Genomic DNA, 22,490 nt, shown 5'->3' with positions numbered 1-22,490 from the left:
CTCGCCAGCAGTTGGCCGACAGGACTGCCCAATCGCACCCGGCGCCGTTCTCCCTGCGGCGGCTCGCTGACGGACTCGGTGGCTCCCCCCTCCCGCCAGCCAATAGGAAGAAGGCGAGAGGAACGGGCGCGGCGCCCTCCAGTCGTCATTGGGCGGCGGGCCAGTCAGTACGGAGCCCTGCCCAATGGGCGCGGCGGGTGGGCGGTGCCGCGCGGCGCGGCGCTGTGCGGTGCGGGGGCGCCATGCCGATGTACAAGGTGAAGCCGCTGCACGGGCCGCCCGGCGCGCTGCGGGCCGAGGAGCTGCCGAGCTGCATGTACCGCCTGCCCTGCCTGCACCGCCCCAGCGCCGCGCGGCCCCCCCAGGTAGGAGCGGCCCCGCCGCCGGGCTCCCCTCACGCGCGGCTCGGGCGCGGCCCCACGGGGCTCTCGCGGGCTGCGCCTCGGCTCCGGCTCTCTTTGGGTCTTTCTCTTTTTGGGGGTCGTTCTCTCTTTTTCTGGGCTTTTTTTTTTTATTTATCCTTTTATTTATTTTATTATTATTTTTTTTTCTCTGGGGCTGGTCGGGCCGGTTCTAAGCGGCCGGGCGGGGCTGAGGCCCCTCTGTGGTGCCCGTCCCTGCTCCCTCCGGCAGCCGAGTCACGGAGCCGGGGAGCGGCACGGCTGGGGAGGGACCTCGGCGGCCGCCCAGCTCCCCGCCACTAGTGACACCGCCCACCGGGTCAGGGCGCCCAGGGCCTCGCCCAGCCTGGCCGGGAACACCCTCAGGGATGGGGCAGCCGCAGCCTTTCTGGGCAGCCTGTGCCAGGGCCTCGCCACCCTCTGAGTGAAGAATTGCCTCCTAACCTCTCATCTAACTCTCCTCTCTTTTAGTTTAAAGCCATTCCCCCTCGTCCTGTCAGTATCTGATTGAGCAAAGAGTTGTTCTTCATCTTTTATTATAAGCCCCCTGCGAGTCCTGAACAGTTGCAATGAAACGCCAAACGCTTCGTTAATCTGCTTGGCTCCATCCCCTCAGCTGTGTCAGGAGCGCCATGAATTCCCCAGCACCCATGGTCCAGCTCAGCCCGACAGCACCGTGTCTTTCAAAGCACACAGCTCACCAGTGGGAGCCCTGAAGAGGATTAAGCTCGGGGGGCAGATCTTAACAGGCACCCTCACTAGCATGCTTAGCATTGCAACAGCCACGGGCTAACCACCAGCCTCCTCCGAGACTGGGGTTTGTCTCGTATAAGTATGTACTTGCCAAAAACCATTCGCTTAAAGAAGTGGCTCAGCATATTCTCTATGAGAATAGTTTGTAAGCTGGTGGTGTGATCCTGCTTAGATACCTTGCTTCTTATCTCTTTATCCATTAGCCTGAAAGATGAAGTCTGGTCGATAGGTTGGGCTTCTTTAATGGCTGTATTCAGGAGGCTTAGAAATTGATTATCTACATACAGGTTTTTCTTAACAGTAATGTAGGGCTATAGACTTAAAGCCTCCCACGGAAATGTATTCTTTGTCTTTTAAAGAGGTCATATTGTAAGATGGGAGACTTCTAGGCAGAAACTGAGATAACAGAAAGATGCGTTGGGATTAAGATATAACAAAGTCCATGGGTTTGGGTTTTTCATTATTTTCCTCATAAGGTTATGCTCTCTGAAACAAAGACCAATCTCATACAAGGTACCACCCATCTGAACCTGCAGCTTTCCTTGGCTTAGCCATGGAACTGGCCATGTGAACTGACAGGAAGCGTCCTTGTTTGGCAGCCTCAACACAATCTTCATTGGTTTACTCAGCTAGGCTGAAGGAAATCCTGACAAGCAAATTTTGGCTTTTCAGTTCATCGCTGCTAACCGTAAGTGTCTGTAGTTCCATGGTTGTGGTCTGACTTTTACTAGATTTTGGTTCACTGTAGCTAACAGTTTAAAAAAATACATTAAACAGATTTCACCGATGTGTTTAAAGAAGATATAACCCATCTCACCACATTCGTGCAGATTGGAGAGGCAACTAGTAGACATAGGAGCTTAATATGCCATGATGTAGGGTTATGCTTTGAATAAGGTGTTTAAAGTTTTTCAGAATCTACTGTCAAGTAAGCTGTGAACTACTTAGACGCTGAGCTGATTGAACGTTTCTGTGATTTTCTTTTTCTCCTATTATAGGAAGAGGTTGACCCATCACTTCAAGCACTTGAGTGCCGCCAGGAGGAGATTCTCAAACGCTTGTATGAGCTGAAGAGTGCCGTCGATGGTCTCTCAAAGATGATACAAACTCCTGATGCTGACTTTGATGTAACTAACGTAATTCAGACTGATGAATGTTCTACTTTGACAACAAATGGAGCAGATTTAGATCTAATGCTTGGAAAGGTAAGTTTCATTCAGCATATACAAGGATGGGTATTTTCTTTGGCCTCATTTCTTCAGGGGTGGCAGGGAGGCGTTAAAACTTGAAACACTTGGAACTCAATTTACAAGACATTCTTAGGAATAATCTACAACTACCAATTTATTTTGGGCATACAAATTAAAGCTGTAAGTCTTTATAAACATAAAAACACATATATTCTCATTTAGATACCAACCCAAGCTGGAATGGCTAATCTGGAAATCACAACAGTTGGTTTCTTGTTTGTTACTAACTGGAAATTTTGACTTCAGGTTGGACTAGAGTTTACCTCGATCATATTCTTAAATTGTATTACTATTGAAGGAGAAAGATGTTTAATTTTAATTAAACCTTAAGTGTGAAAACTTGAATTGTTTGAATATCCGTAGAATTTTAGACACACGTGCATGGCTTTGTACATCCTGGTGTCAAATGAAAAACCCAGTACTTCAAAGTCTTATCGGGAAAATGTCTTATCTGCTGATTATTTTGCTTTCCATTCAGGATTATGGTGCCCTGAAAGATATCGTAATCAATGCAAATCCTTCTCTACCTCCATTGTCATTATTAATACTACACAGTCTGCTTTGTGAGCACTATAAAATATTATCAGCTGTTCACACACATTCATCAGTGAAAAGTGTGCCAGAAAGCCTCTTGAAATGCTTTGGAGAGCCAACTAAGAAGCAGCCACGCCATGAGTATCAGTTGGGCTTTACTCTCATCTGGAAGGATGGTAAGAATAAGTTATCTTACAGATGAATACTTAACAATAGGTCAGAAAATGAAACCTGTTCTATAGCACAAATGTTCTGGTGTCTTTTTGCTGACACGTGATAGACACATAGTGCAGGTAACACTTTTTGCACTTCTTGCAAGTATGGACTTTAATTTTCATAGCTGTATGTAGTGATGGGAACAGAGGGGGAAAACTGAATTACTGCTATTAAAATACAAATGGTATTTAACAGGTGGTTATTTGAAAAACACCTCTATGCAAAAATCCTGTGGGTACAGTTTCTGTAAGTGATCTATTAGAATATAAATTAAGTGAAAGATTTTGCAAATTTCAGTCCAGTGTGAGCTTTTTTTTTAATTTTATGCTAAGTTGTTGCATTAGTTTAAGTATTTAGACTAAGAAAACTAAAAGTCAAAGTTAACAGTGGGCTGCCATCACAAACGAAATAAATTTTAAATTACCAGTTTATTTAGCTTCTCTACCATGCGGTAATCGCTTTTCTTCTCTTGATTTCAGTTCCAAAGCCTCAGATGAAGTTTAGCATTCAAACGATGTGCCCAATTGAAGGAGAGGGGAACATTGCTAGATTTCTCTTTTCCCTTTTTGGCCAGAAGTACAATGCAGTTACTTCAACTCTGATTGACAGCTGGGTTGATACCGCCATCTTCCAGCTAAAAGAAGGGAGCAGTAAAGAGAGAGGAGCAGTCTTACGATCTATGAATGCTGCCCTGGGCAAGACACCGTGGTTGGTGGGAAACGAACTCACTGTGGCAGACATTGTCGCATGGTGTGCACTTCAGCAGACAGGTAGTACAAATGCTGCACCAGCCAACGTGCAAAAGTGGATGAAGTCCTGTGAAAACTTGGCACCTTTCAGCTCTGTTATTAAGTTACTAAAGTAAGGCTGTACTCTTCATAATGGTATAATTTTAATCTTTTTCCACCTCATGGCTAGTGTAGTGGTTTGAGTCCTTTCTGAGATATAGTCAATTTCTACAGTTGGACAGAATTTTAAAATCAATAAAAGATTACAGCTACCTTTTGTGTGTGATCTTCCTTTTTGGTAACCAATGTGTAACAAGCATCTTTGTTTAATGAATGAGAGTTACCTGAAGTTGTCCTCTACAACTACAAGCTGTTATTTTGAATTTTTAGTTATTCTTTTGCTGCAACCCAGAAGCCTCAGTACTGGTTAACTTGGAATCCTTTCTGTTGATGGAAAATTTCCCTTAGCAAAACAATTAAGGCCTTTAAAGAACAGACAAGACAATCAAAATGCATTGAAATACTTTATGTAAAAAAAGTTTTATATAATTTAATATACAATAGTTTTGTTCTTCCTGTACTTAAACTGGAGAACCTAGGCTCATATGTTCATCTTGTTCATTAGAAAGGCGTCTTAATTTCTCTTTCAATTTTTCTATTTCTTCCTCTTGCTGTCTCAACTTCTGCTGTAGATTATAAATAACCTGAAAGTAAGAGTTTATTTCATTTATATACAGGCAAGCATAAAGCCTTACTAATTTATTTGTGTCTGTACTGGATTGTGAACAAGATTCATTCTGCAGCACCAGAGGTATTAGGGTATTTGATATTACAAATTGAAAAAAACTGGCTCAAGGAAAGGGAAAATAAAGATTCTGCAGAGTTGACAGAAAGCTTCAAAAACTCTTATGACATTTACCTCAAGTGGTATGTAAATCAAGTGTCCAGTCTTAATTAAATTACATATGCCTAATGACCACTTGTCTACTTTAAGAGACCAGAAACAGGGGCCTAAATACTGTCAGGGGGAAAAAAAATAAAAAAAATCACACAGTCCTCTTAAGTTATTTGAAAAATAAATATACAGGCACAGTAGAGGCAGAGAAACTAAGGGGATCATTATAAAGCACTTTTCTTTCTATATTTCTTTATCCTGCAAAGGCTGAGGTTATTGGCATAACTTACATGTTCTGTGGTATGAAATAATTCACTTTCACGAAGCTGAGCAGCAGTTGGTCTTTCTGTAGATAGCTGACTGGTGAGAAGCTTAACATACTTGGCTTGAACAGGCCATTTTTTGTAGAAAGCATGAGGAATGTGGCCATTCCTCAAGTGTGTAAGAACTTCTGCTCTTTCCATTTCTGTTCCAAACGGCTGGAAGAGTTCTAGCAGGATAACACCCAAGCTATACATGTCTGACTGGAAAAGGGATGAGGAAAAAGGTCTGGGATAATCCTTATTTTAAATGACTTACTAGATTTCTGCTACCTAAGTTTCACAATATGAAAAGGTTTTGTTATAAAGTTACATGGCACTACTAAAGCAACTCAAATTCAAATCTATACAGATTCTTCAAGATGAACCTAGAAATGCAAATTTTGCATTTAGCAGCTTAGTTGAAATTTGTTTCAGCAAGAAAATGAGGAGAGAGATTTACCAGCTATGATGCATAGGTGAGGGGCTTGTTTTATTCCTATAATCCAATTTTAAGTACGCCTTACAGAAATCAGTAATTTCACCATAAGGCTCTTTTCAGATAAATGGTGCTATTAAAATTAAATACATAATTTTTGAAAAATTACATTTCAGGTTCCACAGATAGACACAAGGTGTAACATCAGACAATCTGAATATCAGTGCTTAATTAGGTAATATTTAACAGCATTTAATTGGCTTCATAGAAAAAAAAAATCCCTACCTTGAAATCATAGTCAGATCCCTGCAGTTGTTCTGGTGAGGCATAGAGGCAAGTCCCCACACCTGAAGTATGCGTCAGGCCTTTAAAAAGTCAGTTCAGACTTAACTCAGGGTTACCATTTCATTTAAGAATTTAGTATTAATGTTTTTAATATGACATAAACTTAAATACTGAAACCTAAAAAGATTTCTGCTCTTACCATTTATCCTTTCTGTGTGAATCTTCATCATCCTATCTGCGTCATCCGAAAGAAGGTCTTTGCACGCTAATCCAAAATCTCCTATTTTAACACAATGATCTGATCCATGTAGAAAAATATTTCTGGGCTATAAAATGAGACAGTATAAAGTCTTACACAAACCTATACATAGGATTACAATGTATTCAGCTGTTTCAAAATCTGTAACATCCATTCAGAGGGATAATGATTATTTAATAGCTTCTGTTAGTAAGAGAAAAAAATAGACTATCAAATTATGTGTTAACAAGCACTGGTTGGACGGAAAGACCACACATGAAGGACCTAGGGAAAAGTAAAGAAAGCAAAACTGGAAAAACAAAGATTTAGTGAAAAGACAAAGTACTTTTTTCTTCTCGTCAAGAAATGGAAATTTGCAGAACAGTAATCTTAACAGGCAAGAATGCACAGCAAATTAGACCAACTAACACAGCAGGAAGGACTGAGATCTTTGGGCTAGGCATAGCATGAAACAGATGTACTTTTCTGTATGACAAGCACAGCTGCAACATGCTACTTTGTTCCAGGAAAGTTGCTAAGAAAGTAAGTGCTGAGAGGCTGCTAAGTAGGGAACGCTGACTGTGGAAAAACTGAAATAGTTTTATCTGTGTGTTTTGGCTGTATAAGCACTAAGCAGACATGTTAGTGCTATGTGTCTAGGAAAAAGAAATACTTGCCACATGAAAGAAAACGTAATATCAAATAAAAGTTTTTACTTAGTCTCTGCAGCACAGAATTTCTGAACTTAGGTACACTTCTATGATAAATGAAAACAGTGTTGCTTAGTACAGATTTTTTTCCTACTAAATAAAATGAACACTGGCAAGAAAGCAAATGGAACAGAAGACTTTTTCCATTCTTAACCTTTCACTGCTTTTATAGTGCGTTTAAAAGGTTCCACTGAATAATAAGGTTACTTCAAAGCTACTCTCGAACCAGACATCCCACAACATCACAAACAATGACACTGCTTAAGTGATGGATTCCAAATCTTTTATTTCCAACTATGGATTTTCATTACAAAAACTACAAGTCCCTTGTTTACAAACAATATGATCAAGAGAGACAGTAGAGAGACTGGCCACTCTCTACGTTTGCTGCGTTCTCCTGGGGACAGAGGAAATGCTGTGAAGAGCTATATGAAGTAATAATGGAAGATGACAACGCTTAAAGCTTTACTATCTGATCACTCTGACAGCGAAACAGTGACTGCTTGGGGAGGACCCTTAACTCATAGACCTGCTCTCCCTCCAGGTAACCATTTGATCGGGATTATAATTTATGTTTAAATAATCTTGTAGATTTAAGAAATCCCACTTTTTTTTTCCTAATAAAAAAATCATTAAAAAACATTTGATGGTTGTGGCTTCTAATGAAAACAGACTCCTAAATCTTAGTAAAATTGAAGTCACAGGACTTGCAGGCACAAGTATTACTTTGGGGAAAATGGATCTCCAACAGATCACAACAGGGGCCTTCCACATCTCACATTTCTTTGAAGGAGTCAGTGGGCCTCTAGTTACCAGCAATCCAGTTGAACTCATTTATATTAATTTCAAAAAGATATTTGTCCAGACCCTCGCTGAACTCAACTGTAGTGAAGTTAGAGGGAAGGTCCCCCCAGATAAGTAACTAGTTTAAAGACTTAAAAGAAACAATAAATAGTCAGCTTTCAAGGTGAAGGGTATCAACTGATTTTTTTTTTTTTTATGAATTTGTGCTGGGAGCTATGCTGAACAACATACTTGTAAATGATTCAGAAAAAGGAGGGTGAGTGGTGAGATGACAAAGTTTACCAGCTGTACTGTATTATTCAATGAAATAACGATGAGGTCTGAATGCAAAGAACTGTAGAAGGATCTTGCGATTCTTAACAGGCAGGGAGTACAGTGACGAAAGGAATTCAGTGCAAATAAGCATTAAAATTAAAATGTAAATGAAAGGAAAAGCAATCCCAATTTTATATGGGCAACAACTGTCTCTGAGCTGACTGTTACCGCTCAAGAGTGGTAACAGACAACTCCAAAAATGGCAAATTGATGTTCATCATCATTCTATAAAGCAAATTGTACATTACCAACTAAGGGGGGATATAAAGAAGAAAACATCATATGATACTATATGAATTAATACGCTACCATCTTCAATACCGTCTACAGTTCTGAGCCTCCCATCTCAAAAAGCCCATAGAGCTGGAAAAATGTGCAGAGATGGTTCACATGAATGCTGAAAATTTGGAATGGCTTCCATTCAGGGAATCACTAAATATAAAGCACAAGACAAACTGTCAGGTTTAAAACAGATCTATTAAATCATGCATGGAATGGAAAAAGTGAGTAGGAAACACTACTCAGTAATTAATATAAACACAAACTATAACCAGAGGTATTATCTGTTGACTCAGAGTCATATCATTGTTGAATACACTTCTTATGCTGAAAACTGCCTCGTTACAATAGACTTTTAAATAACATTTTCTAAGCTGAAAATAGAGAAGAGGCAAGAAGAACTAGCTGATGAAGACATCTATAGCAAATCTGTCCAAGAAGCTGCTAAATTTTGTTGATTTACAACCCAAATCTGACGACAGAACTGACCTATAACAAGCTGTAATCCACACGTCCTGAAGCCCAAGCACTGTATCACAGACATGATGGTTCTGCCTGCTTATGCTTCTCCTATGAGCTTCAGTGACCTGAAGCTGAACTATGATGACTCATTTATCATCCTATAAAACTGGGAAATAGAGGAACTCAAGGCATAACATCATTTTATGCATTCCTGCTGGGCACACAGAAGCTGTGGTTAGCAAAAATGAATTAATGACCTAACTTCTGTTAGGTTGCTAATGACCTAACTTCTGTTAGGTCATAGCAACCCATAAAATGCGTTCTGACAACTAACGTTTTGCGACCTGTTACAATGCTCTGCCCTACCAGTCCAAAAGTATTTTAAATTAAAAAAAAAAAAACTGAAACTGTGTTTTGTATTGCAGAAATAACAAGAGGCTACACAGCACTTCATCTCGTACTAAATTTGCCTAGTACTTATAGAGCTGGGACATCCACTTCAGGCAAATTTCAGAGAGATCAGCAAACTTGACAGCATATTACAGAAAAGTGTCTCTGTATCTTGCACGCTGTAATGTACCAGACAGATCCTGAAATGAGTAATTACAAATATGACCATCTGCTACATTCAGGCCAGCAGTCTGATGAGGCCTTTCCACCTATACGCATTCTTTTTGAGTATTGTCTCAACATAAAGGACACTGCCAAGTCTGACTGGACACCTCTTCACATAGCTGCAGGATCACTAAACACTGAGGAAATAGCAGCTTTAATCGCACGTGGAGCAAATATTAATTCTGCTATTCCAACTTGTGGGAGAACTGCCCTTCACATTGCAGTGTGTGCAGCATCATCTAAAGCAAGCAGAATTTTAGGTGTCAACACAGATTGCATCCATTTACTGTTAAGTAACGGAGCCAGCGTAAATATCGAAGATCGTGAAGGACGAACAGCTATTCACGAGGCCTGCTCAGGTGGCAGAAAGGAAATAGTTGATCTCCTGTTAGAGTATAAGGCAGACATGAATATTTTAACAAGAGATGGACAATCTCCACTCTTCTCATTTCTTCAGCGCAGACCAAATTTGAAAGATACAGCACTGTTGAACAAGTTGCTGGGATTCTCCTATCCATTGAAGGTAACAGATAATCAAGGACAACTACCCGCTGGACTTCTGTTCCCAGAATTCCAAGCACTGAAAGACTTCCTTTTAACATTATCACAGAAGTTACTGTCCCTGCAGGATATTTGCAAAATCACTGTTAGAAGAATGTATGGCGAAAACAACAAGCATTGGCTCAAAAATAGGCTTCCAGTAACTGTATGGAATTCTTTATACAGCTACCAGGAGTTTGGAAAATACAGCCATGACGACGCTAAACAGGAAAGCAAACTGAAAAACTGTTAACCCAGAAACAGCCCATAGAAAATTAAAATTGATCCAGAATGAAGATTAATATTGTGTGTCGTTTTTAGGTCGTTCCACGTTCTCTTATGTGGAATGTTAATAACTAAGATAATATTTACAGTAATTTCCTCATACAGGTATCATCTCAGGTGCAGAGAACCTTTGAAGGAAGCAGCACAGAATACACATTCACATCATTTTTAATCAATTCCATGAGTTTAAACTGGTGTGTGTGTGTGTGTATGACAAGATGTATTCTACCTATGTTTCACATTTAAGCCAGCAAGTCAAAGCTGTTGTTATGATTAGAGTTCCAAAAAACTACAGAGGAACATAAAATGGACATCTATTCTAATCCATTCAAAGTGTATTTTTCTAAGTCTGATCTTCACTACATTTAACATGAATGAAAACAAACTTTTCATTCCTTCACTGAAGTCACCTACAATTTCAGTCCCTTACATTTGATAACAACCATTTTGAAAAACAGCAGTTATTTGCAATTGAGGAAAAATTATCAAAAAATAAGCAATAATTTGAACTTATTTTCAAAAGCTAACTGATTTGCTGTTAGCAAATTGAGGAGCACTCAAAGGTCTTTGTTTATTTTTATAGTTACCTAAAAGAGTGCTTTTCAGGTAATTTAGCTCCTACCCTGTTTAAGGAAGGACCAAATAAAACCAATCTGTCCATCCCTGTTTAGGACAAGACAATGGCTTCACAAAACATTTCCAAAGCTTAATCAGAATTTACTTTAAGTAATTGAGAAATATAGTAAAGAAAACATGGTAATGGTATAGAGGAGACAATTTATTTTTCATATATAATATAGCTAAATTCTTAAGAGCCCAGGTCCTCTCAAATTAACCATGAAGTTGCTTTCATCCTCCCATCATGTAAGGTATCTTCATTTTCTTTAACCTCAAGTGATAATTCAATGAACTTACTTTAATGTCTCGATGCATCACTCCCATGCTGTGGATATAGCACACTCCTTCTAATAGCTCCTGAAAAATTTTCATTGTCCAGTTGACATCCACAAGATGGTATGGACCTTAAAAGAATTTTAAATCTGTATTATTTCAGCTAATTTTGCTGACTTATTTTAGTTTATGATACTATGCATTGCTGAAATTAGTTTATTTATGAAAAAAAAAGAATAGAATGAACACAGTTTAAAGAATGAAATTTCCCATAGTTCTCCTAAGAGGGTATTTTGAAACAGTAGAAAGTCACTCAGCTCAAAATTCAGAAGGGGACATGAATGCATCTGCATGAAAAGATTTGTCCAAACCCCATCATAGCTATTAGATTAAAAATTTAGCAATCACAGACTTGAAAGTAACTATCCCCACTGTTTGTATATTTGACTCCGATTTGAATTCTGCTAGGCCCCAGTAATGACTGGAAGTTGTGATTTCCATAAATTAATCACAACTTTTGTAAAACTGTACTTACTTGTTCTGGATTAAGAGACCCATGAACTTAATTAAAACCAAAACAATGATATTCTTATCACTCTCCAAGAGGATCAGAATGGTATATGAAAATGAAAAGAACAACAGGCTATTGTCTTCCTTACAACATAAATGACGGAGCTTGAAAATCAAGGAAAATGCATGAGAATCTCTTGAACTGTGAAACACTGATGGACTTTTCTTACTGTTATCTGCCTGACCACAGCATCAGAGATGACTGACATCTGATTACTTTTCACTGTGCACCTTTTGTTCTAGTCCCACCTCTCTTCTTTCTTACTACTTCCCCCTCTCTCTCAGAGTTTTTTGCTCTCACACAAAAAAAATCTTGTTCCTTTAATCTCTTTCTACTGTGTTTTCCTGAACTCTTCACTTCCATGCAACTCATAGATTGAAACATAAAATACAGTTCTAGATAAAACCATAACAATTTGCACGATAGTATGCTGTCTGTATTAAACTGCAATATTCCTTTTTGGATCCTTCTGCAGTTGTGCTCCCCTCTGAAATTCCCAAACCTTCTCTGTCTGCTGCTGTCCTACATAGACTTAACAATGTAATTGTTTTTACCATTTCCCAAACTATTATTTTATTAAACTGCATTGACTTCCTACTTTAATGACCCAGATCTAACGTCTGCTGCTACTTTCAACACTCACCATTGTCTCCCTCTTGGGTTTCTATTTCTCAATCTCTAACCTATAACATTCACTTTTTCTCTCCTGTCACTTGTGGAAAGTTTGTGAAAATGGCATTTTGCAAGGCCAATGCCCTAGCAATTCTGTCATTCCTAGAAGAGAAAAGTCATCTCTTAAGCCTATGAAAGCTATAAAGACTATGATTACAGGAGACATTAGGGAAAGTCAGCTGATGGGGAAAAACAGTTAGCTGCTAAACCTCATTCCATGACTAAACGGAACAACAGATTTACCTGAGTAGTGATTTAACTAAGATTAAAAGTTAGGTTTTTTTTAGACCAATGGCAATTAGCTTTAAGAACAAACTTGAAAGCTTTTACGTATGTTTTAACTTGTCTGGAACAGTAGATGCATTTATGTTTTCCCCAGCAGATAAATTAGCCTGCGCGGAGCTCTGTTTTGTAGCAGCTAGACTGCTACCAAAGTAAAAATTCAATTATTTAAACAGCTTACTGAGAAAGAGCAAATTCTCTCATTAAAAAATTCTATTCCAAACAAGTAGTAGTGTCCATGCACAGATCCCTCCAGGTAACAACTATGCCTCAGGCATACATTCACTCTTCTTTGATGAGTGTCTAAAACTCATGAACTTAAATCTCTTTTACCAACACATAACATTAAAGGTTCAATACTAGCAGCTACTAAATGAAGTGAATAAATAATCTAATTAAGAAGATCCGTATTATAAACTGCTGAATTAAAACATTAAATCATGTAAATGGACTTTCAATTAGGACAAAAAAAAATTTGCTTTATGATATGTAAATTTTAAAAACAGTGATGAATCTTACTGGCAGTTTCCTCTGTTCTCTCACTGTATTTTTTATTACGGTCAACAATCCAATCCCATAAGGATAGTTCACACAGTTGCATCTGTATATGAAGCATCAAACGATACTCCACCTAACAGAAAAATAACAGTCCATAATTTTGCCAGTGTCATAGGACCAGTATTTCCTTACTTATTTTCTCTAAAAAGTAATAAAAACTAAATTTATTTTAGATATAAATTTAAGTTACAAGTAAAACTTTTCTATAATTTTGGTTCCTTTAGCAGTCATTTTCTTTTTTAAATTTATCATTATAAATCATTTCTATGTTTATCAAATTCTACTTTATAGTCATCATTAAACCAGACAGTAGCTAAGTATATCTAAAGAGAAAGGCATTTACCTCAAACTCTCCACAGAGAGCTACATCGTTCTTGGAGCATTCTTCAGTGCAGGACTTACTTTCAGTGCTAACATCTAGATCCAGACTACAATGAGGTCCATGTGATGAATGATTTTTAAAATCAGTTGACCCACTGTCAACATTACTTACAGAGTCTTCTTGTACTTCTAGGGGTAATTCACATCCATTTGGTTTCATACATTCTTTACTACTACTGTTAGTAAAATCATTCTTTACATCCATGTTCTGCACCGATTCACTATCCAGATTTCTAAGACAGGTACTGTCACGGGACTTTTCTTCTTGTGAAGTAAGGTCAGCAAAGATAATTGAACTACCACTTCCCATGCTCTGAATGCGATAGTGATTACTGAAAAGGATAAAGGGAGGGAAATCAAAATATGTACCATTTTATGCCATCTATTTGTGATACACCATTCTGAAAACTTTTTTTTTTTATTGTGAACTGCATTCCAGAGTAAAAGTTCATCTGCTTCGCCACATAAAACTTTATGTAACTGGCACTGTAGGTTCTAGCCTTTTGTACCTTCCCTCAGCACAGATTTTTTGACAGCTGACCCAGACAGCTCATAGGTACACACAGTCCTGGGTCACAGCATTTACTGGGCAGAAGTACGATGATCCATTCCTTCTCAGTTAGGAAGTTACGCTATAAGATACCTCATCGGACTCTGTCTCTTTATGAAAAGGGCCAATCAATACTTCTGAGAAACAAAAGGCCACTTTGCTCTAATAAGACTCCACAGTATAAATCAGTGTTGGTGAATACTACAGAACTTTTGAAGTAAACTTGAAGCTCAGTTCAACACTCAGACACTCTGAAATTGAGGGATCCAAGGAAGGCAGGAGAATCCAGCAACATTCTTCAGCTCATACAACCAGAAGAGAAATAATGACAAGGATAACTAATACTTATTCTTTGTTATAATTTGGAAATAAAAAATACTTGTGCAATACATGCTGAATTCTGTACTGTTTTAATGTTATTTAAAAACAAAAGTCTTTCTGTTAAAGACAAATTAATGTTATTATTGAGATGTATAATACTTACTTGCTGCTCTCTTGCTCCAAAGATAACGACTGCAACTTCAATATTGTCTTATCTATTGGATGAAAAGATAAATGGTATTTTACAAAACAAAACATGCAGATGGGTACTGCAAATTAACATTTAATCTATATCATCTTACTGAACTTAACTTCATTATCTGCAGCTCTCTCTCTCTCTCTCTCTGCTAATGCAAAAGCCATCTCTTAGTCTACTAGGAACCTCAGTAATTTGTTTTTCATTCTTCTTTATAGGAAAGGAAAATGTTATAAGCAATCACTGAAAATGTTGTACTGTGTTTCCTTACATTCACCCAGATTTAATTAATAACTTAGCCAATTCAAAATCAGGGCTTATAATGTGTACGATAATACACAGTTAAAGAAGCAACTCCATAAGACACCACCTTTTGCATCACCTTGCTGCTGTTTTGAAAACACCTGAAATAATTTTCATTAAAATTTCTTATTTATATGAATAACTAATTTGTTTTAGCACACATAGGTTTCAAAAGCAAATATGAAATACCCATCTTGTAAGCCAAAGAAAAACATTAAAAACCACAATACCCACATGTAGATCTAGTTATATATTAACATTATTGACATTAAGTTCTTGTAAAGTACTCCTAGCACTAAAGATGCATCCTTCAACATTCTCAGTATCGCGGTTAAAATCTCTTGTCTGTTTTACTATACCATCAACTTCCTATGCATTTTCTTTAGTGCTTAAGGCTGACTGGGCATCAATCCACTGACTTGGAAGGCAATAAGGTCATATAGAGGATAAGCAAACCTCCCACTAAGAGAGGATCAAAAGATTTAATTGCTAAAGGCATTCCGGAAGAGAATGAAAAAGAAAAGTGACCAACAGATTAGGGTTTGAAAAGGACCAAAGGACAAAGTGTGGAAAGAGCTGAGAATAGAGAAACTGGGAAAAAAACAAAAAAAAAGAGGGGGAGGGAAGGTCACCAGGGAAGAATGTGTAAAATGAACATAAAAGTAGAAAAATTCTCAACAGCTACAGATAATAGCTGATGCCCACACACAAAAAACAAAACCAAACAGATTCCTCTGTCACTGCAGAACTATGAAACTCGATTTGTCAAATTTAAAAACTCTCCTGCAGAAAGCAAAATAAGTTTTTATTTTTTCCCTTCCCATTAAAGTATTTCCAGTCTCTTACCTAACAAACTTTTTTTTTTCTCCTATTCACCCCTTTTCTCACGGTAGCTGAAATGGTTAATTCCCAAGTATTCATTTTTCTCCTTGTTAACTCAACTAGTTTTTGCACTAAGAGGTTTTCATTGCATTCCACTGAAATTCACCCAGCTTTAAAATCCTCCTCAAATACTACCAGAAGAGAAGCCAGTAATTCCACACTTCCAAATTTATCATTATCATCATTTGTTATTCATCAAATAACACAAGCAAGACTGAAGCGCACAGAGGGACATAAAGACCTGGTGGTCATCTTTAGTTTGCTTTGTTGGTGTTTTAAGGAGGAAAAAAAAAAAAACACGGGAATTTTATCAGAGAAGTACTCTCCTGCAAATAATAGTACAAAGGTTATACATAGGATGCAAGAATTGCACAATATGCTGTACTTTCCTTTTGGGCATAAAGTTTGAACATGTTCCATCCAAGCAGTGTGATAGCCCACGATATTAGGATGCTGCAGTCCAGCCAGCACTTTAACTTCTCGTAGTACCTAACAGGACCAAGAAGAAACAGTCTGTGTTCTTTATTCTGAGTGCTTAGTAAACCCGAATAGTAACAAAAAAAAAATAGTTTCTGATAGAAAAAAAAATAGATAAAATTATTACAAAAACTGAGGAGATTTGGAAGCTTTAAAACAAATTAAGATTTTTTTTTTGAAGGGATGACCAAATTCAAGTTAATATATACTATTAATGGACTTAAACACCTCTTAATTACTTTTTTTCTATCAGGTACTGATAGGGTCAAGTCTTTGGAAACACAATACTAAATGTATAACAAATGCTATTAATATTTTTGATGTTTTGAGAAATATTAACTGCATTACTAAATTAAATTGAAATCAGTTAGAGGAGACACAGAGTTAGAACAGAGACAAACCAGGATAAATGATACCTTCATGCAATCTCTTCTTGTAGCCTTCTTAATATTGATTTTTTTAATAGCATAGAACTGACCATCTAACTTGTTTCTGACCTGAAAACAATTGTAATATGACAAAATTAGATCTTAACGTGTTTAGATTAATAAGTTATTAAATCCTATAGAACCAACCATTTTCTAGTAATTAGTTTCTGCACTCTATTTGAATAACCTCTCACTTGTATCAGAAAGTAGCTATCTAAGATGAGGATACTATACTTTTACCATATTTCAGGCCTGCAAACATCTAATCCAATCTTTTTGAAATACATATCTCTGTATCTGCCTTTCCATCAGTTAAAAAAAAAAAAGCTGACAGGTACTGAAAACTGCTTGATCAGGTTCTCAATAAATCTGAGAGACCACAACAGTCATTTATATATGGCACATACCAGATGGGAAGCTTTAGGCTGGCTGTATGCTACAAGTGTTCAGTACAATTCAACATTAGGTTGAACAACTTACATCCAAATTAAGGTTGCTTTCTTTTCAAGCAGCCACAACTGGAACATTGGGATATGAAGATTAAACAGCAAATCTAAATTTGAAAGAAAAACTAGCTATAAAGTGGTAAGTTATAAATGGAAGGTAAAGAATACCTTGAATACTTGACCATATCCTCCTTTTCCTAGTCTTGCAATCTCATCAAATTCATTCAAGTATCGTGAAGTCTGTGCTTCCAAGAGAACTTCTTTTCCCCTATTCAAAAAAGTTAGGCTGCATTAAACTAAATTGAAACTTTTAAGGAAGGTATTATATATGCTACAGGTATAGACAATCTAAAAATACTGTCTACATTATGAAAAGAAGAGAAAAAGAATCCTTTGGCACTGCCATACTGTATACTGAAAACCAGGAGACTGCAACAGCATGCACGTGGGCAGTTACGGTAAGAAGAACCTACGTGCTACACATACATACCCCGAGTTAATGTAAGTATTCAAATGATTTAAGTTTATTCCTGAAAAATTTGTTTTTGTATGGCCACCCTAACCATGAGGGTTGTATTGAAAAAGGAATTTCCATCAGATCGTTCTGAGAGAGTTTGGAAAAATTATAATTTTTTTCCATGTTTCAGAGAGGAAACATGAAAAGCAGTATTAATTAAATTAAGAGTGAAGCACAGAACTTTAGGGAGGGTGTTGTTAAATATCATTTAAATGCTTTGAATACATACCCAATTGCATGAGAATCTCCATTATCCAGTTCCTGTGAAACAACAAAATCCAACATAAAAACATGCCACAGAGTGATAGGTCTACCATGCCTTCAGCACAAACAGCTAAATGAAAACAGTAACTAAAACTATGCTCTTAAAAGAAAATGAGGTTACAGATAGCCTTTCATTCTGCAGAGAGCTTCACCAAATTAAAGTATTATTCTCCCACCAGTAATCTGCTAACATCCCTTTACTGGAGAGATTATTGTCCTTCAAAGTTCTGCTGGCAAACAGGATAAAATGAAGGCTCTAAAATGTGCTTAAGACAACATTAACTAGCTTAGTTGAAGTAGCTAGGTAAGCAAACTAGTCTGATTCAGCCTGAAGCCTATTATGCAGTATATAAAATTATGCCCACCATTAATATTAATCCATTATAATAAACAAGGGTGTTAACACAAACAACTGGAACAGTTAGAAGTTGTAATGGATGCCGGTCTGTCATTGGAAAAAAAAGAGAAAAAGCTGTAGCAATAGAACACTTAAAACACTTTGCCTGTGTTTAAAAGAAAAAAAAAAATCACTTTTTAAAAAGAATTAGGATTTAATAAGGAATGAAATATTGCTGGCTTCAAAAGCATTGTTTTGCACCTGTAAATCCAGAATGTGTCATCCCACACAGAAAAGGCAGAACTGGAATACCATTTTGTATAATTATTGAAAACATCCAATCCAATACTAAAAGAACCCCAAAACAAAAGCTTCTTTGGATGCAATGATGTGTTAATTCCTTAATGCAGAGGTTGCCAAACAAATTTAACAAAGCTTACCCCATTAAGTACTTGTCGATTAGCTGCTTTCATTAGTTCAGTAATGGCTCTATTATGCTGCAGTCTTACAGTACTAAATTCATCACAGAAGGCAAAAGGGGAGAGCAACCCTGTTCTTGTGAAAGCCTGACGAAGTACTGTACAGAGGAACAGAGAGAAAGGTCACATTAAACGAAGCCTGCCAATAACCACTTGTTTTTTAAATGAGAAAACTTTATTTGAAAGATAGCACATCTGAAAAACTGAACATTCAGTCGCTCTTATTCTAATGCCCTTTCCCATACTCTTAGCAATAAAAACTAATTAAGACCAAACTAGAGCTGCTGGGGGGGAATCCGTTTGCATAATGCAGTCATTTGCCATGCCTTTCATGGCATCTCCTTTCTCACCTCAGTAGATGAATTATACAAACATCCACCCGTTCACTTACTTGTCACCTCTAGACTAATTTTGCTTTGTAAAAAGAAATTCAAAGCATGTTTACAAGTATGAGGATGTGTTTATAATAAAAAGTGGTATTGTCAAGACTTTCTAATTCCCACACAAGCTCACACATTTGTGCATGTACTTGTAGTAAAGGATCACCCCTGACAAAGTACTGCATATTTCACAGTCTGAGTTAAACACTGCTGTGGCGGAAAGAAAACTAACAAATACTGGAGATGGGTGCAGCTGTAAAGACACTATGAAAAAGATTTATAAGTTTCCTGCTCCGGCAGGGGGATTAGACTGGATGATCTTTCAAGGTCCCTTCCAATCCCTAACATATTGTGATTCTCTGTTCCAAGGTCTTAAACTTGCTTGTAAGATTTCTCTAAGATGTTTCTTTAGTATGGATATTTCAAAATCAGCCCATTATCTCTTAATGTACATAAAATTTACTGAAAGCAAACCTGTAAGGAATCAGGAATTTTGCTACACAATCCTTATGGACACAGTTACATACAGCAGGAAAGTGGGGGGGGGGGGGGGGGGAATGGGGCTGGGATCTAACCATGCCAACATGAATATGCCAACCAAAACCACAGAACAGATAATGATTACTGCAATATGTATTTCTTTTATTAATCGGGTTTATCCCACTTGGGCAACCAGTTTAAACTATACCAATGGAGGAATGTAATCTGCCATGGAAGTACACAGGGAAATCAAGCAGCTCCATACCTTGGAAAGTGCCTGATCCCTGGTCACTGCAGGGACATGGGAATAACCACATCTTGCCCAAGGCCCTTGGGTCAATAAGGGGGACAGTGAGAAGTTCAAGTATTCAACAATCCTTTATTAGCTTCAATAAACCCACCAAGGTAATTCTAAGATGCTTCAAGTCTTCCTACTGGCAGAGCTGTCAGTTATTAGAAAACACACACAGATCCTTGGTCACTCTAGGGCAGAGATGGCAACACTGTCTCTCTCATGGTGCTTGCGACTGAACCAGCAAAATAAAGTTCTGATTAGACTCAACTTCTGGATAATATAGTTTAGTGTTTCTAATAATTATTTAACATATCACTAAGTAGATAAGTATATGGTTAACGGTGAAATACTTCTATCAGGTAAGAATTCAGTGTTTCCACAATCCATTTTTTCTTCCTCCTCTCCAATTTAACAAATTCTTTTAAAATTATTTTAATTTTTGACATGATAGAGTAGATATGACATATCAGTATAGGGCAGCCTATAATTCTATAGGTATAGGCCAACCTAATCCTTTATCAAACAGGTAGATACAGGATTTCAAAATAGGTCTGTCTATATCTTTATAGAGATAAAATTATTTTTTCCCCCCTAAACATTATTTAACATACCATAAAGTAAATAAGTATAATGATTCTACTGCTCTAAAATCCAGCACCCCTTCCTCTAATCCAAATGTTTCTAAGAAATACGTTGTCTTCATTTACGATAAATTTATTGTGGATATTGGTACCAGTATAGGACAATTTTACTTTTCTAAGGTAAATTCTGCTTTTAGAACAGTGAAGATCCAATCTTTACAATCGTTTCTTTACTTTTACTTGAGCTATCATGAAGCAGACAGGTACAGGCTGGCCAATTTAGTCTAGTCTACTACTAGACCTTTATAGGTCTAGGCCACATAAGCCTTTATAGGTTAACTTCATAGGTTTTAACCTATATAGGTTTAACATTCACAGGTTAAAAATTCAAATGTCTTAATTTATCTTGTATCATAAATCAGGCATATCAGTATAGGCTGACCATACCCATACAGGGCAACCTATACATCTTATGGAAAGTTACTTTTTTGTTGTTGCTGTGTTTCTCTCCTAAAACAAGGAATTTGCTTCTTTTGTTTTTGACAGGTATTTTTACTTTTGATAAAGATATAGTAAGACCTGGGGCCAAACATCTACATCATACTTCAAGAATGAAAGAGTGACAGTTGTCTGTTATTACTGGATGCTAGAAATGGCTTCAAATATAAGCAATATATTATGGCTATTTTTGTTTTCTATGATTACACAGAATAAGGAAAAAAAGCTTAGATTGTTTCTCAAATGCAGTAAGCATATGTTTAATTAAACAAAAACACCTAAGATACGCCATATGACAAAAAGCTAGATTTCAGGAGAGACACCTCACACCTAAGATGCAAGGTCCAGGGTCACGTCAAAGGATTCTACTGGAAAATAAGACTTCCAAAACTATTTACTCTGATTTTCATAGAATAAAATTTGACAGATGTAGTGAAGACTACGTCACAGCTATTTCTTGATAAATATTTATGGTAAATCCCACTTTTATCTGTGTTTTTAAAATCATATTTCACATTTCCACTAAGTGTAGTCTCTTTTTAAAAAATTACCTTGCTACCCTTCCTGTGATGCAGCTCTCATGATTTAGCTGAAGCAGAACCGTCTGTTCCTTGTACCAGCAACAACAACATTTGCTTACTATTTTTGAAAACAACACAGGTCCTCAGCCCCCATCAAAGCTGATTCATGGCATACAGCCTCTTTTCAGTACTAGTCCTGTCGCTTCATGGGACAAGACCTACAGCTTTTTACTGATATTCCACTGTAATCCTCCACAGAAGATTCAGGTATATATAGCAGTAAGAAAGCACTACTCTTACTAACTTCGGAACAAACACCTCGAATGAACAGGGTTGTGCGTGTACATGTGGCAGAGATGCTCCAGCAGCGACACAAGCAACAGCTGGTTTTGTATGGTCGAGGTGAAGTTTACAAACTTCTGTGACCCATTTGCAACTCGCAGTTCTGCTGGCACATCTGATTCTGGAAAAGGAAAACCAGAAGAAGGAATTTAGAACTGATTATATTCCGAGTTACCAAAAAATAAACACACAAATACCCACCTGCCTTCCACAGCTTTAACACAACCCTGGCTCACAAAAAGGCACACGAGCTGCTACTGAGCGAGAAGGTTAAGATGCTAATTAGGAACCTAATTATAATTAATTTTTATAAGTGCCTATATAACAAAGTAACCGGAGAAGACGAGGCTCCCCGGGGGCGGCCCAGCTCCCGCAGCGGTCGCGGCCCTGCCCGCTCTTGCATCACCCCCCGCGGCCACCGCTTCCTCAGAGCTGAGGGGAAGGGAGCGAGGCGCCCATTTCACCTCCTCCTCACTCAGGGAGCCGGGGCCCCGCCGGCACCCTCAGAAAACGGGGGAGAAACGGGGAAACCTCCTTCCTTCCCCACAGCCCCCGGGGCTCCCCTCACGGCCGCCAGCCCCGCTTACCGTCAAAGCGCGGCTCCGGGCTCTCCTCAGGGAACTCGATGGCGGGCGGCGGCAGCGAGTGGGGGACCCCGGCCCTCGGTGGGGTCCTGGGCAGCCGCCCCGGGCGTCCCTCACCCCGCCACATGCCGGGTGCCGGGGTCGGGGCCTTTTTACCCCGAGCCAACGGCGCCTTCGCGGCCGCCTCCGTGTGGGCGGGCCCGGGG

The 22,490-nt window shown here is 38.2% G+C and overlaps 3 protein-coding genes across 7 annotated transcripts; 2 read left to right on the top strand and 1 right to left on the bottom strand.

Moving 5' to 3' along the window:
- Positions 1 to 142: 142 nt before the first annotated feature.
- Positions 143 to 4,155, top strand: AIMP2 (aminoacyl tRNA synthetase complex interacting multifunctional protein 2). Its single transcript, XM_080556659.1, has 4 exons — positions 143 to 365; positions 2,153 to 2,359; positions 2,883 to 3,114; positions 3,634 to 4,155. Exons 1-4 carry the CDS (start codon positions 243 to 245, stop codon positions 4,017 to 4,019), a joined length of 948 nt encoding a protein of 315 aa, XP_080412785.1. The 5' UTR covers positions 143 to 242; the 3' UTR covers positions 4,020 to 4,155.
- A 238-nt stretch (positions 4,156 to 4,393) lies between these two features.
- EIF2AK1 (eukaryotic translation initiation factor 2 alpha kinase 1) lies at positions 4,394 to 22,428 on the bottom strand. Of its 5 annotated transcripts, none has more exons than XM_080556631.1 (16): positions 22,288 to 22,428; positions 21,902 to 21,954; positions 21,663 to 21,821; positions 18,565 to 18,701; positions 17,753 to 17,784; positions 17,175 to 17,274; positions 16,549 to 16,629; positions 16,047 to 16,144; positions 14,438 to 14,491; positions 13,366 to 13,735; positions 12,984 to 13,095; positions 10,964 to 11,070; positions 6,000 to 6,126; positions 5,801 to 5,880; positions 5,068 to 5,301; positions 4,394 to 4,586 (listed from the first exon to the last, which is right to left on the bottom strand). In XM_080556631.1, the coding sequence occupies exons 3-16, from the start codon at positions 21,703 to 21,705 to the stop codon at positions 4,464 to 4,466; spliced, it is 1,698 nt and encodes a 565-aa protein (XP_080412757.1). In that variant the 5' UTR covers positions 21,706 to 21,821; positions 21,902 to 21,954; positions 22,288 to 22,428; the 3' UTR covers positions 4,394 to 4,463. The 5 variants fall into 5 exon arrangements, with proteins under 5 accessions (XP_080412757.1, XP_080412756.1, XP_080412754.1 ...); XM_080556630.1 differs by having other exon boundaries at positions 21,902 to 21,957; positions 22,288 to 22,411; XM_080556628.1 differs by lacking the exon at positions 21,902 to 21,954 and having other exon boundaries at positions 22,288 to 22,422.
- On the top strand, positions 6,133 to 10,957 carry ANKRD61 (ankyrin repeat domain 61). Its single transcript, XM_080556661.1, has one exon. It carries the CDS (start codon positions 9,183 to 9,185, stop codon positions 10,014 to 10,016), a length of 834 nt encoding a protein of 277 aa, XP_080412787.1. The 5' UTR covers positions 6,133 to 9,182; the 3' UTR covers positions 10,017 to 10,957.
- Positions 22,429 to 22,490: the final 62 nt, after the last annotated feature.

Source organism: Anser brachyrhynchus, assembly GCF_964034855.1.
Source record: "Anser brachyrhynchus genome assembly, chromosome: 15".
NCBI classification, from domain to species: domain Eukaryota; kingdom Metazoa; phylum Chordata; class Aves; order Anseriformes; family Anatidae; genus Anser; species Anser brachyrhynchus.
This window is presented reverse-complemented; position numbering and strand designations above follow the sequence as displayed.